The sequence below is a fragment of the Talpa europaea genome, assembly GCF_964194135.1.
Source record: "Talpa europaea genome assembly, chromosome: 5".
Classification (NCBI taxonomy): Eukaryota; Metazoa; Chordata; class Mammalia; order Eulipotyphla; family Talpidae; genus Talpa; species Talpa europaea.
The window spans coordinates 78,820,859-78,838,408 of NC_140071.1; the positions used below are offsets into that span (position 1 = coordinate 78,820,859).

At 36.9% G+C, this 17,550-nt stretch overlaps 1 protein-coding gene across 1 annotated transcript in view; it reads right to left on the reverse strand.

Annotated features, from left to right (window-relative positions):
• The window catches only part of RAP1GDS1 (Rap1 GTPase-GDP dissociation stimulator 1), a gene marked incomplete at both ends in the record, with an annotated part of 251,575 nt that overhangs the window by 121,511 nt on the left and 112,514 nt on the right, over positions 1–17,550 (reverse strand). Inside the window, one exon of the mRNA XM_084232955.1 lies at positions 14,447–14,593. Within this exon, the coding sequence (XP_084089081.1) occupies positions 14,447–14,593 (147 nt within the window). The remainder of the gene's footprint in view (positions 1–14,446; positions 14,594–17,550) is intronic.

A 17,550-nucleotide genomic window follows, 5' to 3' on the forward strand; every position in this document is an offset into this window, starting at 1 on the left:
GCAGAAAAGTGGCACGCTGGAAAAGGATACATGGAGCATGGCTGCCCAGGTCCCTGCTCCTGCGACCTAGGCTTACGGGGAGACACACGGGGGCCCTCACCGAGGCGAATATTCCTCACTGAGTAGTCAGAAACCAGGCGCCCGGACAAAGGAGCAGGGTGCAAAAGGCGCCATTTCTGTGGACACTGAACTGGGCTACAGCCCATGTCCTGGACATGAGGGCATTGGAACTGAGACCCAGGGCACGAAATTCGGGGCATGGGATCCCCACGACGGTGGGGCACAAGGCAGACACAGCACCCCAAAGCTGTTGAGGCTTTCCCCACCACTCCCACTTGTTAGGGGGAAAGGATGTCCTGCGCTGATCCCATAAAGGCTTTGTGGACTCCACCCCCAACTCCAGACCAAAGTCATTAAGACATTGGGAAAGACAAATCCCGTCACCACCAAAGGGAAGGTGGCTTGGAACTGAGGGTGGAGTTAAGAGCCAGGTTGGGTATAAAAACCAAACAGGTGGGCCTTGGGGTCTCTCTCGCTCTGTCGCTTGCCTCCTGGCTTCACGGCTCCTGGCTTGAGGCCAGCTCTCAGAGTGCCATTTTTGGATTCCTGAACGGTGGATTGGGTAGGACGCATTTAAAACTTTGTCTCCCACTTTTCTCCCTGAGCTGTACATTTCCTCATTTCCCCTTCCCTTGTAAATAAACCTTTTATTAACCTTTCGCGTGTGCCTGCAGTAGAGCATTGATAAGTCCTTTTAAGCATACGGGTGAGGACCCACAGTCACGCACCTCGTTTTGTATCGGGGATGCCCTATAACACACTTGTTCTCCTGTCCCATGGGGTAAAAAAAAAAACAGCTCCCCAAGGGCACTAGTCGAGATCTCTGGCGCCAACTAGCGACCAAGAAAAAAATCACCAACATCCCATAGAACAGGGACCTTTCTTTAGTAAAGACTGCTTGAAACCAGCAGAAGGCTCCAGGAGGAGTCAGAGGTGAGCCTGGTAGTTCACCCAAGCCAGACCCCTTCTGGGCAGCAGTCTGAACCTAGAGGGGGAGTGGGCACCCACGGCCGGGGCTGACCACGTGCGCTGAAGAGTGTGCCTGTATCCAAATCATCATTTTAGAATAGGGACCTCTCTTAATAAAGACTGAGAGAAACCAGCAGAAAGCTTCCGGAGGAGCCAGAGGGGAGCTGGGAAGTTCGCCTAGGCCAGGGCCCTTCTGGCCAGCAGTCTGAACCCAGATGGAGAGCAGGCACCCAGGGCCTGGGAAGACCAGGCATGCGGAAGAGAGTGCCTGTATCCAAATCGCCATTTTAGAATAGGGACCTGTCTTCGGTAAAGATTGCTTGAAACCGGCAGAAGGCTCCCGGAGGAGCCAGAGGTGAGCTGGGAAGTTTACCCACGCCAGGCCCCATTCTGACCAGCATCCAAGTCCAGAGAGGGAGCAGGCACCCACGGCCAGGGCAGACCAGGTGCGCAGAAGAATGTGCCTGTCTCCAAAGTGCCATTTTAGAACAGGGACCTTTCTTCAATAAAGACTGCTTGAATTTGGCAGAAGGCTCCCCGTGGAGCCAGAGGGAGAAGGTTCCCTGTGCACTCAGAGGTGAGCCGAAGGCCCCCACAACCCGGTCCCACCTGGCAGGAAGTGGGAGCCCAGAGGAGGATCCAGAGATTTGGAACCCAGAGTGCAATCCAGCTGCCCCACCTGCAGGGAAGTCTGTGTGACTTCAAGACGCACATTTGTAACTAAACACAGAAGGAGCAGAGATTCTGTGACAGTGACCATTAACATACTCAAAATACCACTGCCTCACTAGACTTCTGGCATAACAGGTTTTGACTCATTTGGATTGCCAGTTTCTGAAACTCCTGAAAGAACACAACAAAAAGATGCCAGCCAATACCAAAAGCACAGTGTCCCAACGCATAAGGCAAATTAGAAGACAGGCAGCGGGGAAAAGAAACACTACAAGCAAAGTGGCAATGCCTCAGAAAAAAGACACAACACACACACACACACACACACACAAAAAAAAAAAACACACCCACCAGCTTACAACTACGGTGACTTGGAAGAACTTCTGAGCCTTCCAGAAAAAGAATTCAAAATTGCCGTGATGAAAAAACTGATGGAAGTCATTAAGGAATACAATGCTCAGAAAAATGAAATTGAGTCCCTAAAGAAGGAAGCAAAAGAAATGTAGTAGATCAAAGAATTAATGGAGGCGCTAAAGAACTCTGGAAAAGCAATGAAAGTAGAATAGATGAAATGGAAGAACAAATAAGTACTCTTGAAGACGCAGAAATAGAAAGAACCAGAACAGAAAAGGAAAGAGAAGTATGAAGGAAAAAGACTGAAGAAAGACTTCAGGAACAATGTGACTCCATGAGGAAAGGAAATATAAGAGTTATAGGAATATCAGAAAGAGAGGAGAGATATGTAAGAACAGAGAAAATATTCAAGGAAATAATTGAAGAGAAGTTCCCAAATGTGAAGAAGGAGTTGAAAATAGATATACAAGAAGCAAGAAGAACACCAAACGTTCAACATGAAAGGAAAAATACAGCAAGACACATAATAGTAAAGCTCCAAAGAATCCAAGACAAGGAAAAAATAATGAAGCTGACAAGAGGAAAGAAACAGATAACATTTAAAGGAAAACCAATCAGACTGACATCAGACCTCTCCGAAGACACACTATGGGCAAGGAGAGAGTGGAGGGACATAGTCAACAGACTCGAAGAAAACAGATGCCAACCAAGAATACTCTATCCCGCAAAGCTCTCCTTCCTCTATGAAGAAAGAATAATACCTTCCCAGACAAACAGAAACTCTGGAATTTCACTATGACTAAACCTCCACTTCAAAAATACTACAAGGAGTCCTAAAGCTAGAACCCCAGAGGGACGAATAACAACGAAAGAAGGCCCCCCCAAAAAAAAGTTATTAAAAGAATAAAATCAAAGGAAAGACAAACACAATGGCAAATACAGATGCTAACATATTAATATTAACTCTAAATGTAAATGGACTAAACTCTACAATAAAAAGACACAGACTCTCAGGCTGGATTAAGAAACAAAACCCAACCTTTTGCTGTTTCCAGGAAACACATTTAGCTACAAAAGATAAAAACAGACTCAAAGTTAAAGGATGGAAAACAATCCTACAAGCAAATGGACCAAAAAAAGAAAGCAGGAACAGCTATACTTTTATCAGATAAAACAGATTTCAAACTCAAATGGGTAAAAAGAGACCCCAATGGTCACTACATTATGATCAAGGGGAAAATACTTCAAGAAGAAATAACACTCATTAACATATATTCACCCAACGAAGGAGCACCAAAATATATCAGACAACTATTGTCATCTCTGAAAACAGACATCAGAGAAAACACATACGTAGTGGGAGACTTCAATACACCACTATCAACGATGGATAGATCAACGAGACAAAAAATAAGTAAGGACATTAAAGCTCTGAATAATGAACTAGATCGCTTGGGCTTAACAGACATCTATAGAATACTAAGCCCCAAAAAATCTGAGTACACATTTTTCTCAAGCGCACACGGATCATTGTCCAGGATCGATCACATACTGGGATCCAAGACAAACATCAACAGATACACCAAGATTGAAATCATACCAAGCATCTTTTCTGATCATGAAGGCATCAAACTACAAGTAAACCATAAAAAGAAGGCAAGGGAATCTCCTACCTCATGGAGATTGAAAACCACACTACTGGAAGACCACTGGACTAAATAGGAGATCAAAGCTGAAATTAAAAAAATTATTTGAACTGAATGACAAGGAGGACACCAATTTCCTAAATGTATGGGATGCAGCAAAAGCAGTAATATGAGGAAAATATATAGCAATAGAGGCTCACATCAAGAAACAAGAAAGGGCCTCCCCGATGGCGCAGCAGTTGAGTGCTGGGTTGCAAAGCTGTCCGCTGCCTCTGCAGCGCTGGTTCGATCCCCGACTGTTCCCCGGCCCCCAGAGGAGGATCCCAGGTGGAGCACAGACCCTTTGTGCCGCTGGCTGTTCCCCTCAGCAGTGTACTTCGGTCCTGCTGCCTGCTCTGCTCCCCTGTCAGGCTCTGGTGAATTCTCTCAACCTCCTGCACCTCTGACTATACCCAATGCTTGAATAAATAAATAAATAAATCTTAAAAACAAAACAAAAACAAAAACAAGAAAGAACTCAAAGAAACCACCTAATCTCAAAACTCAAAGATCTAGAAAAAGAACAACAAACAAAAAAAACACAAAACCAGTAGAAGAAAAGAAATAATAAAAACCAAAGCAGAAATAAATGAAATTGAAACTAGAAAAAAAAAAATCCAAAAGATCAATGAAACCAAGAGCTGGTTCTTCGAAAAAATCAATAAAACAGACAAACCCCTAGCCAGGCTCACAAAGGAAAAAAGGGAGAAAGCACAAATAAACAGGATCACAAATGAAAGAGGGAAATCACAATGGACACAGCAAAAATTAAAAGAATAATAAGAAACTACTATGAACAGTTTTATGGAAACAAGTTCAACAATCTAGAGGAGATGGACAAATTCCTACAACTCTACAGTCACCCAAAGCTAGATAAAGAATAGAACACCTAAACAGACCAATCACAAGCAGCGAAATTGAAATGGTAATTAAAAACCTTCCCAAAAACAAAAGCCCAGGACCTGATGGATTTACAAATGAATTCTACCAAACATTCAGAGACAAATTAGTGCCTATCCTTCACAAAATCTTCCAAAAAATTGAGAAGGAAGGGATAATAACAAACACGTTCTATGAAGCCAACATTACACTAATACCAAAACTGAACAAGGACAACACAAAAAAAGAAAACTACAGGCCAATCTCCCTAATGAACACTGATGCAAAAATCCTCAATAAAATTTTAGCTATCAGAATCCAACAATGTATCCATAAGATAATTCACCACGACCAAGTAGGATTCATTCCCGGGACACAAGGATGGTTCACCATCCGAAATCAATCAACGTTATCCAACACATCAACAAAAAGAAATAGGAAAACCATATGATAATATTAATAGATGCCAAGAAAGCTTTCGACAAAGTGCAACACACATTCATGATAAAAGCTCTTGAAATTCTTGGGATACAAGGAACATACCTCAACATCATAAAGGCCATCTATGACAAGCCAACAGCCAGTATCATTCTCAATGGTGAAAAGCTGAAAGCAATTCCATTAAGATCTGGAACAAGACAAGGATGTCCACTCTCACCACTGCTTTTTAATATAATACTGGAAGTCCTAGCCAGAGCAATAAGAATAGAGAAAGACATACAAGGAATGCAAATAGGAAAAGAAGAAGTCAAACTATCACTATTTGCAGATGATATGATAATATACATAGAGAACTCCAAAAACTCCACAGTAAAACTAATTCAACTCATCAATCAGTTCAGTAAAGTGGCAGGATACAAAATCAACATGCAGGGCCTCCCCGGTGGCGCAGCGGTTGAGCGCTGGGTTGCGAAGCTGCCCGCAGCGTCTGCGGCACCGGTTCGATCCCCCGGCTGCTACCCGGCCACCAGAGGAGGGTCCCACATGGCGCACAGACCTCTCCTGCCGCCCGCTGCTCCCCTCAGCAGTGTACTTCGGTCCTTCTGCCTGCTCTGCTCCCCGCTCTGGCTCTGGTGAATTCTCTCACCCTCCCGCGCTTCTGACTGTACCCAGTGCATGTATAAACAAAAACAAACAAAACAAACAAATAAATAAATAAATAAAGCATGCCTCTATAAAAAAAAAAAATCAACATGCAAAAATCAGAAGCCTTCCTATACACAAACAATAAATCTGAAGAAGAAGAAAAAAAAATCCCTTTTATTATCAAAACAAAACAAAACAAACAAAAAAAAATACTTGGGATGAAATCTAACAAAAGAGGTAAAGGACCTATACAAAGAAAACAATAAAACACTGTTAAAAGAAATAGAAAAAGACACAAACAAATGGAAAGACATCCTCTGCTCATGGATTGGAAGAATAAACATTATCAAAATGGCCAGCATACCAAAAGCAGTATACAGATTCAATGCTATTCCAATAAAAGTTTCAATGCCATTCTTCAAAGAAATAGAAAAATTATTGATGAAATTCATATGGAATCACCAAAAATCCCAAATAGCCAAAGCTCTTCTTGAAAGAAAAAGAAGGGAATGGAGGCATCACTGTCCCAGACTTCAAACTATACTACAAAGCCATAATCATCAAAACTGCATAGTATTGTAATAAGAACAGACACACAGACCAATGGAATCCAATAGAAAATCCAGAAATAAACCCACAGATTTATGGTCAACTAATCTTTGAAAAAGGAGCAAAGACTATGCATTGGAGCAAAGAAAATTTGTTCAATAAATGGTGCAGGGAAAACTGGGTCGCTACATGCAAAAGAATGAAGCTTGACTACTACCTAACACCATGCACAAAAACCAACTCAAAATGGATTAAAGAACTAGACATAAGACCTGAAACCATAAAATACATAGAAGGAAATACAGGCGAAACACTACGTGACATGCACATCAAAGACATCTTTACAGACACATCACCCAAAGCAGTGATAGTGAAGGGAAAGATCAACAGCTGGGACTACATCAAATTAAAGAGTTTCTGCACAGCAAAAGAGACAATAACCAAAACAAAGAGAAACCCCACCGACTGGGAGAACATTTTTGCACACAACACTAATGATAAAGGACTGATCACAAAAATCTACAAAGAGCTGATGAGAACAACAACAAAGAAAATAATCCAGTCAAAAAATGGTCAGAAGAGCTAAAAAGAAACTTCTCTGAAGAGGAAATGCAAATGGCCAATAGGCATATGAAAAAAGGTTCAACATCAGTTGTAATCAGGGAAATGCAAATCAAAACTACCATGAGATACCATCTCACACCAGTGAGAATGGCACATATTAAAAAAATTAGCAACAACAAATGTTGGCGAGGATGTGGAGGAAAAGCAACTCTCCTGCACTGTTGGTGGGAGTGCAAACTGGTCCAACCACTATGGAGAGCTGTGTGGAGATTTCTGGACCTACTAAACATAGAGCTTCCACAGGATCCAGCAATTCCACTCCTAGGTATTTACCCAGAGGACACAGATACATCAATTCCAAAGAGCACCTGCACCCCTATGTTTATAGCAGCACTATTTACAATAGCTAAGATTTGGAAACAACCCAAATGCCCCAAAATAGATGACTGGATCAAGAAGATGTGGTACATATACACTATGGATTATTACTCAGCATTCAAAAAAGATAAACACATGTAATTTGCAGCAACATGGATGGAGCTGCAAGGGATCATGCTCAGCGAAATAAGCCAGAAAGAAAAAGAAAAATACCGGATGGGCTCACTCATAGCAGAACCTAGAAAACTTAAATAAGGGACCAGGAAAAAGAATAACTATAAGAAAGAAAATATCTAAATCAACAAACAACTATGAACCAGAGACACTCTATGGGGGCTTGGGGGGGTGGGGAAAGGAGGGCTTGGGGTCAAAATAAGGGGGTTGTAATTGTATGGGGAATATAAAAATTAAAATTTAAATAAAATATGAAAAAATTAAAAAAAACACAATGGAATATTCTTTCATGATTAAAAAAGACAAACTTAGGGCTTCCCTGATGTTGCAGGTGGTTGATTGCAGTGCTGTGAAGCTGTCCGCAACCTCTGCACTGTGGGTTCGATACTTGCTGGCCAGGGAGATACCCACATGGTAGGGCAGACCTCTTCTGTCTCGTCCGCTGCTCCCCTCAGCAGTATATTTCAGTGAGTGTGCTTGTTCTGTTCCTTGCTCTGTCTCTGGTGAATCCTCTCACCCTCCTGGACAACTGGCCTGTACCCTAGTTCTTGTATGCATGAATAAATAAATCTTAAAAAAATAAATTAGTAAGATAAACTCATGCCATTTATTGCACTATGAATGGACTAGAAGGGATTATGCCTAAAAAAATAAGCCAGGAGATGGGCCTCCCTGGTGGCGCAGTGGTTGAGCGCTGGTTTGTGAAGCTGCCTGCAGTCTCTGCAGCGCCAGTTCAATCCCCGGCTGTTCCTCGGCCCCCGGAGAAGGGTCCCACATGGCACACAGACCTTTCCTGCCACCCGCTGCTCCCCTCAGCAGTGTAATTCTGTCCTTCTGCCTGCTCTGCTCCCTGCTCTTGCTCTGGTGAATTCTCTCACCCTTCCATGCTTCTGGTTGTACCCAGTGCTTGTATAAATAAATAAAAATAAATCTTAAAAAAAAAAAATAAGCCAGGAAAAAAATGAATACTGGATGGTGTCACTTATACATGGAATACAGGGTCCAACGAAGAACAACTTAAAACAAACATTTCAAAGCTGGCCACAGATCTGAGGCGTGCAAGAGGGGAGGTGGAGGTGGGTAGTAGAGGACCCTGGACTATGGTGGAAGACTATCGGTGCTTTAATGGTGAGAAAACTATGGAGACCACAGCTGAGAGAAGAAATGCAATAGTGTGAAAAAATGAACAAGGTTGTAAAACAATGGTACATCATTAAATAATAGCAATAAAAGAATGAGATAATGCATGCCCTCTACCTAGTAAGTGTTATTGAACACTCACTGCCAGCAATAACAGTGAAACTCATTCAGAAAATCCAAGTTTGAAGAAAATCTCTATGGTAATACCATTTAAATGATATATTCCTCCAAATTCAAGTTTGAATTGTTTTATAAATCATTTAGAGTTTAACTCCCTCCCGATTTAAAATGAAAGTGAAATACCTTCATTTCTAATATTCTGACAATGACCAGAAATGAAATCTAACATAGAAGACAATAATTTTAAAATCTTTAATCATGCACTGTGCATTCCCTTCCCATATATGTAAAAAAATCTTTATTTTGAAACAACTGTAATATGACATGCTGTTGGAAGAAATGATAGAGAAATCCTAAAAAAAAGTCTGTGTTTTATGAATGTATTTACTGGTTTTAAAATACACAAATATTACTAATTACCATGAAACCTTAGAAAAATAATGTTTTCATACAAAATTACACATAAAATATAATAAATTATGTTAAGATACATTTGCATAACCAACAGATTTCCAACTTCAAGCCAGTCAATATATATTTTCAAATATTATACAGTTTTCAGCAAGTAAAATATAGCGTTTGGTATTAAGTGACTTTTTTTGTGTGGTTAGAAAACAGAAGAATTAAGTTTTATTAATTTATAACATGATAACATGTTTCTGCCTTGAGTTTTTTTTAATATTTTATTTTATATAATTCTTACATCATTTTTCATTTTGGCACAATGTATGAATTTTCATTTAGGTTATATTCCCCATACAATTGTACCTGCTCTTATTTTGACCCTAATCCTTCCTGTCCTCGCCCCCCCCCTCGCCCCGTAGTGTATTTCTGGTTTATAGTTGCTTGTTGATTTTAATTTTTACTTTGTATTAATTATTCTTGAGTTTTAAGTGATCTAAATTAAAAATGTGCTGATATTTGCCAAAATTCATTATCCCTTTCTGGCTTCATTCTCAACTTTTGGAAGGATAAACAGTTGAATGTTTTACTCTGCTGCCCTAAAAACTTATGCAACATGAACAATCATGTGTTTGAAAACGTAACCAAAAAAAAAAAAAATCTGATCTCTCAGTTTTATTGCTTTTAACTAAATGTTCATTTTCAAATATATGTAAGAATTTCATGTATAAAGGAATCTCCCTATGTGCTCATATGATGCAATTCTAGCAGTCAGTTCAAATATAAGTATTTATTTACTACTGCAGTATTTAAAGGTGGCAATAACTAAGGATACTACCCATAAGTGAAAATTACAGGACAGCAGATTGACAGAGATTAGATTATGTCTAGAAATGTCTTTTCTTATTAAAAAAATACCAATTATATGGATAAACAAGTAGCTCAGACCACACTTTTTTATTATTTTAAATATGAAGAGAAATCAAGTAAATCAAGTCACTGGATTAACTAGTACAATGGATAATATGATCAGACTTGTAAAACTGTTACCAGTGTAATGAAGTATCAACTAAAATCAATTACACATTAAATTACCTTTTAATTAGAAGACAAAGTATTGTACAGGCCTATTTTAAGTAACTGCATGCATGTACTATGCTTAATACTTATATTCAGTTGTTACACTCCAGTAACATGTCCCTTTGGATTCATTTCCTAAATAACACACATGGCCTCCCTTCAACTTCAATCATTATCATAAGTCGACATAGCAAATAAATGTGATAATTTCCATCAGAGTATTTCAGAGAGATTTCAGGAACCATCAAAAAAAAGATAATTAATCTTTTAATAACAAGGAGTTACTATGAGAGAAAAATCAGCTCTATTTGTAAGTGATAAAATCTACATATGTAAACCTATAAACATACACATTCTGATATATCACCTATATGATATAGGTAAGTCGAAGGAGCCAGTCATAGACTGTGTATATTATGTTAATTTTAAAAAGAAACCCATTTTCCCATTCTTGATGGCATGTTTATTTCCACTACTTTTCAGTGATATAGCTCATGTAAAACAATTAATTTCAGTCTTTGTTACAACACTAACCCTCATTTATATTTTCTTTATGATAGCTCTTTCCCTCTATTTTTAGCCTCCATTGTACATGTAACTGAGAAAAAAAATTCTCAATTAAAGAATTAGATATTTATTGATTATCCAGGGTTGCTCATCATAAAAACACCTCGAAATGGTGTTAAATTATTTGGGGGATTTCCTTTAGATTACTGGTTTGTTTCTATTTAAATTGCGATCAACTTTCAAGTATACATATGTAGAGTTATCAAATTTGTTCATAACCTATGGTAAATTTTAAACGACAGAATCATAATATTACTATCAGAATGTTTTCAATGCCACTTTCTGCTATTGCCACGTATGTCAATAAGGAATACCAACTAATATTAAGTGAGCAATGGTCTAAAATGCTTCTAACTTATTTAATGAAAAAACTTTATTCTAATAGCATTTTTTCCAAGTATGAATCTTGTCAAGTTTTATTTCTATTATTCTATTTAAACATGATTTATTTACACAATATTATCAACACAGCTTTTCTGGTTAATCCATTATAAATTTTTCTATTAAGATATTCCACACCTACTTATGCATACAAAGTTTCAATTGCTTCACCAATAAAGGGGGGAAAAAGAACATATCCAATTCATAGTTTAAAGGTGTATAGTCTTCTGGCTTAAAACTCTGAAATCTCATGAACTTTGGATTTTGCACAGTTTTATCAGGGTATGGAAATACCTTTACCAAATATTTTCATAATACATCTACCTTGCATGTTTGCAATTTTTTTTTGTTATTTAATGGAATTAATTTGGATATGCTCAGAGTTATCCACTACATAGAGAGAAGTCAAGATAAGCAAAGCCTCAGTCTAAGGTCAATATATTTTTAGCACTAATTAGCAATATAAAATGTTTTTTTGTGAGAAAAACCATACTGGTGGGTCTCTGTGATCATTTTCAGTACTTCATACTTAAAAATTTTAATCTACTGAAGAATAATTCCCTAACAATGAAAAAGGCTTAAGTTACTGAGTCCAAGGTTAGAGCTAACTTTACTGCTGTAGTAACAAGGTGGTATTTATCAAATATCTTACTCATAAACTAGCAGAGGCATAATTATATACTGAACTGTAATAGTAAATGAACATTAAAACAAACTTCATTTGTCAGTGCGAATAAAAAGTGCTTTCTGAGTTTCAAAATTTCTCCTACTGCTTTTTAGTATCAGTGACTACCTTAAGTAGACAATATCACATGATATTAAGTTAAGCAATAAGGCTTAATATTTAAGGTAGAAAGAATAATCAACAGACCAAAGATACTTTAAAAACGTATAACAAATAAACAAAAAAAGAATATAATTTAAGTTAAAGAGCATTAGGGAGAAAATGAAGTACTTCACACACTATGATCCTCATAACAAACAAATATAAAAGGAAGTAGAACAAAGAACATTGCTATTAATTTGGCATATGCCCCTTTAAAATATTAATGATAACTTTACTTCTAACTTTTAATCTGGTATTTTTTGCAAGCTATATTCATATTGCAGCTTTTAGAATGGAACAAAATCCCCCAGTCCTCCAATAATGTCTGAGAAAAGTCAAACTAGCTTTCTAAAATATCTAATTTAATTTTGGGGAATATTTGCAACCAGAAAAAGTCTTTGCAAAAGAAATGTAATCTATTATGCATATGTACTGCATAAAAGTATCTCATACATGTGCATGTTGTTTATCATTACCTTCTCAGCATCCTCCTCTACATACTGCAATATTATTTATGGGGACTCAACTCACAATATTTTTTGGACTAGAATTAGAGATATTTTTGAAGACCATATGGTTATTTTATGTGCTTTTATATATTTTTTAACAATGGCTTCCTCAGTGGACAAACAGGTTAGATTTATAACAAGACTAATTCTTTGATATCCAAAGCTGCTTTCTTTATCTTTCACTTAGCACTTGTCCCACTTTCTCAAGTGTCCAAGTGTAAATCCAGAGGAAGAAAATGGGAACAACATGAATAGCTGAGCAATGATTTCTAAACACAATTCAGATACTTGGGTAGTATGGTCAAATTTCAATTACTAATGAACTAGCTATTCATTTTGTAATTTACTTATACTGTGTTATTTGTTTCTCTTTTCATATCTAAGACATTTTCTTTTCAAAACTATTTCAACAAAAGGGCAAGAAAACAGACATAAGTGACCCTATAAAGATTACTATTTGTTATTTGTTCTAGTTTAATAAGGAAGCCATTTGATGAATAAACATTATTTTGTTATTATTATTGTTATGAATAAACTTAGTTAAGAGGTTTAAAACTGGTGGTCTTTGGATATGTGATCTGAAGGCATGTTTTGTTTATCATGTATAGTAATTTTTAGGCAAATGTAAAATAACATTTAAAAACCATATGTCACAGGAAACACTGTATTTTCAGCTTCCCCTCCATTGCAAGTGAAAGTACCTGTCAGTACTTGGCTGAACTGCCAATAGAAACAATTGGCTAGAGGGCAATAGTGGCCTTCCCCTTTCTTTTTTTCCCCTTCTTTTTTTTTTTTTTTTTTAAGATTTATTTATTTATTTATACAAGCACTGGGTATAGTCAGAAGCATGGGAGGGTGAGAGAATTCACCAGAGCCAGAGCACGGAACAAAACAGGCAGACTGATGAAATACACTGCTGAGGGGAGCTGCGGACGCGACAGGAGAGGTCTGTGCACCATGTGGGACCCTCGCCAGTGGCCGGGGATGAACAGGTGCTGCAGAGGCTGTGGGCAGCTTCGCAGCCCAGAGCTGACCTGCTGCACCAGCAGGGGAGGCCCGGCCTACCCCTTTCAATGGGACAAAAGCTCTTCATTTTGTCACAGTGACCACAATGTATTGTCCCTAACACCAAAGCCAATATCAGAAACTATTTGCTATCAATGCTTATTCTTTTTATAATATTGAGAATTTCTCTGTACTCATGAATATTAAAAATGGAAAACCCATGAACATGCCCAAAAGGCCATGTGTTTCAAAGAGTATTATAACATAATATGTAAATAAAATGGACTGCCAAAGACAACAACTTAAAATGTCATGATAAAACAAATACTTTACATATGTTAGACTCTAAGAATCGAACAAAGATTTAATTGTAGGATTCAAACAGTAATTCAAAAACAAAGACAAATAAATGGGTTTTTGTAAGACATAAAAGTATAGTGAAAATAAATATAAGTATAGTGAAGATTTCATATTACTGTTTTTAAGTTTGCTTAATTAACAAACTCAGGCTATCTGAAAATTGTTAACATGCCATTTGTTGTTAGATTCTAAGAATACAATACTTTACAGAAAAAAGAAACTTGTGTTGATAAATAACACATTTCAAATCTGTAACTTCTCAAGTTTCTTATGGATAAGGTAAGATTTCATTATTTTTTTTTATTCTTACAAGTATCTAGATAAAATAATTTTACTTGTATGTACAGTGTTTATGTTTCAAAGCTACTTCTGGTTTTAATGCAAAGTAATAAAGATGAAGCTATTTTAATATTATTTATTTTTAAAATGTTTGTATCAAGATTTTTTAAACCATGCCATAATGTTGTTTTATGTTTTTGATATTAACATGGGCAACCATTCAAAAATGACTCCCATTTGGTAAAGGAGACCACTTGGTATTTCTGAGACATTGTAATTTAATTAAAAGCTTATGCCACTTATGATTTATTTGATATAATTTTTTACAAAATTTTTAATTTCTATTATAGTAATGGTTATTTTTAATTCTTCCCCCACAGATAAAGCAAGTTTTCAGTTTTCTTTACCATTCTCATTGCTATAGTTCATCAGCATGCCACAAAAGACAGTCAAGAGCTTCTCATTGGCGGGATCTGTTATACAGCACAGTGACCTTAAATGGTCAATTACAATCTGTGCACCACCTGCTTGGTCAACTGCACTTCTGCCCTCATCTGTAAAACAAAGAGTTAAATTAAAAATAAAAGAAAAATGAAAGGTACCTTGCAAGTTCAAATACAAAACATTAACAGTGTCATTCTATATTCTGTAAGTTGAAAATAAACCTACACAGGGGATTAAATGTCTTTTTGGAAAACAAAACAAACATGGAAATGGGAGTGGGATGGGGAGAAGAGACAATCATTTTTTAAGAGAAAAAGATTATTCTCATTGGCATTATATAGAAGCTTAAGGTCTCTATGTCCTAAGACTTTATGACATGACATAAAATTTTTTGGTCCCTCTTTTACAAACAACAGTTCTGTGTAAGAGACAAAAGAGGTACAGATGCTGTACTGGAAATCTTTTTCTTAGCTTATAAACCACTCTATTTTTTTTTTAATCAGTGGTTTTAAAATAAGCTATTATCAAGAACTCTTGAGCTCAGCATAATTCTAGATCACAATTAATGCATTTTAAAATATTTTTTAATTTAAGGAAATAGATCCATATCTCCTCAGATGTATGTTACTACACCACGCCTATCATCAAAACACTTAGTTATTATCATAGACCACTGCCCCACTGCCTACATTGTCCCCACTCCCACTTTGCCTCTCCTTCCAGTGACCTCAATTCTGCAGCCATATTTCTAAGTTTGTTTTGGTTTAGTTTTGCAGGTTTGTTTCTCTATAGCCTATATATTAGTGATATCATCCTGTATTTGTTTTCTCCTTGTGAATTATTTCTCTTCACATAATACTCTCCAGTTGCATCATACTTTGACAAATTAAAATGGTTTTTTTTTATACAACCTAGTAGTATTATATCATGCATAAATAATACGTCTTCTTAATTTAATCCTATTGTTTGGCATCTAGGTTGATTCCATAACTTGTCCATTGTAAATAGTGTCACAACAAAATAGGAGTACATGTATCCTTTTGAATTGTTGTTCTGCATCCTTTGGGCACATACGGAGGAGGGTAATTGGTGAATCATATGGTAAATCCATCTATTTTATTTTTCAGTCTTGGCAGAATTTATTGACTTTTAAAATTAATTATTTTACATTCTTTTTACATCATTGTTCATTTTTAAACAATGTCTGCTTTTTCTTTTTTTTTTTTTCAGCTAATATAAGAAACCTACAATAATGTTTCCATATGGGCTGGACCAGTACACATTTCCACCCCCACAGCAGTGTATATGAGGATTTCTTTTTCTCCGTACCCTCACTAATGACTTTTTTTTTATAGTCCATAAACATGTCCCTTTTTCAACTCTTGGTAGTTTGTATTTCATTTTTCCTTATTCATTCTAGAGCACACAAATGTACTTCAAGATTACAGTCAGTGGTCAAGTGATGGTCAAGCATACTTCTGTTTAGTATATATCTACATTACACAGAACAAATGTCTTTCAACTGTTAGAATATTATGAATAGCGGGCCTCCCTTGGTGGCTCAGTGGTTGAGCGGTGGATTGCGAGGTTGCCCGCAGCCTCTGCAGTGCCAGTTTGATCCCTGGCCACCGGCGAGCGTCCCACCAAAAAAAAAAATAATAATAATAATAATATTATGAATAGCTTTAAAAGACTTTCTTTTTTTTTTTTTTAAGATATATTTATGCATGCATGAACTGGGACACAGGCCAGAAGCCTGAAGGGTAAGAAGATTCACCAGAGGCAGACTGGGAAACAGAACAGAACAGGCAGACAGACTGAAATATACTGCTAAGGGTAGCAGCAGGCGAGTCAGAAGAGGTCTGCTGTGCCATGTGGGTAGCTCCTTGGCTGAGGATCTAACTCGTGCTGCAGAGGCTGCGGATAGCCTCAGAGGTTGTGGCTTAACCCCCTGCACCACCAGGGTGGCCCAGCTTGAAAAGACTTTTTTTTTTTTTTTTTAAAGATTTATTTATTTATTTATACAAGACCTGGGGTACAGGTCAGATGCGTGGAAGGGTGAGAGGATTCACTAGAGACAGAGCAGGGAACAGAACAGGCAGACTGACAAAATACACTGCTGAGGGGAGCAGTGTGTGAGACAGGAGAGGTCTGCCATGCTATGTGGGACCCTTGCCAGTTGGCTGGTATCGAACTGGCGTTGCAGAGGTCGCAGACAGCTTCATAGCTCAACTGCCTATGCCACCAGGGGAGGCCCTTGAAAAGACTTTCTAAGCTTTAACACAGATATGGAAAGATTTAGAAATATGAGTCAAATTGAATTTATATTTAATAGTTGTCATATTAAAAATGCTAAATAAAACAGATGAAAAATTAATTTTAGTTTTGTTTTATTCAAATACATCAAAAATATGGTCATTCAAATATGTAATCAATATTCAAGTTAATATTTTACATTTTCTTTTTTGCATTATCTTTGAGATATGAGTATATTTTACATTTATATGTCAATTCAGATTAGCAGTAGCTATCGGGCAGTGGCTGCCATAATGGACAGTGCAACTTTAGATGCCTAACAAAAGTATTAGTAAAATAAATGACTAACAAAAGAATTACAGCTATGATTAGTAAATGAAATATTTTTTCTTAACAAAAGAATCAAAACTAAGGTCCTATCCTTTATAATTGCTGCTGAATCCAATTAGGCAATGAAACTTTATATATGTAATTTGTTACAGTATACTTACACAAATTATATATATATAAAGACTTAGTCTCATAAATACTAACTTCACTATTTGATAATGTTAAGGAAATTGATACTAAAATGAGATAGAATATTTTTTCTATTTAGTTTTACAGTATAATTTCAAAGATTGGGGACAAAACTCTATCCTAATTGCTACATATAATCACAGGAAACACATTGTCAGATGATTCATCCAAGAACACTGGTTGTAACTTACATAGAAATTTAATTTCTAAAGTTTTGTTTTCCAATAACACAAACATAAATTATCAAAATTCTTGGTCAGTTTATATCTGGGTGATAGCAAAGAAAATTTAA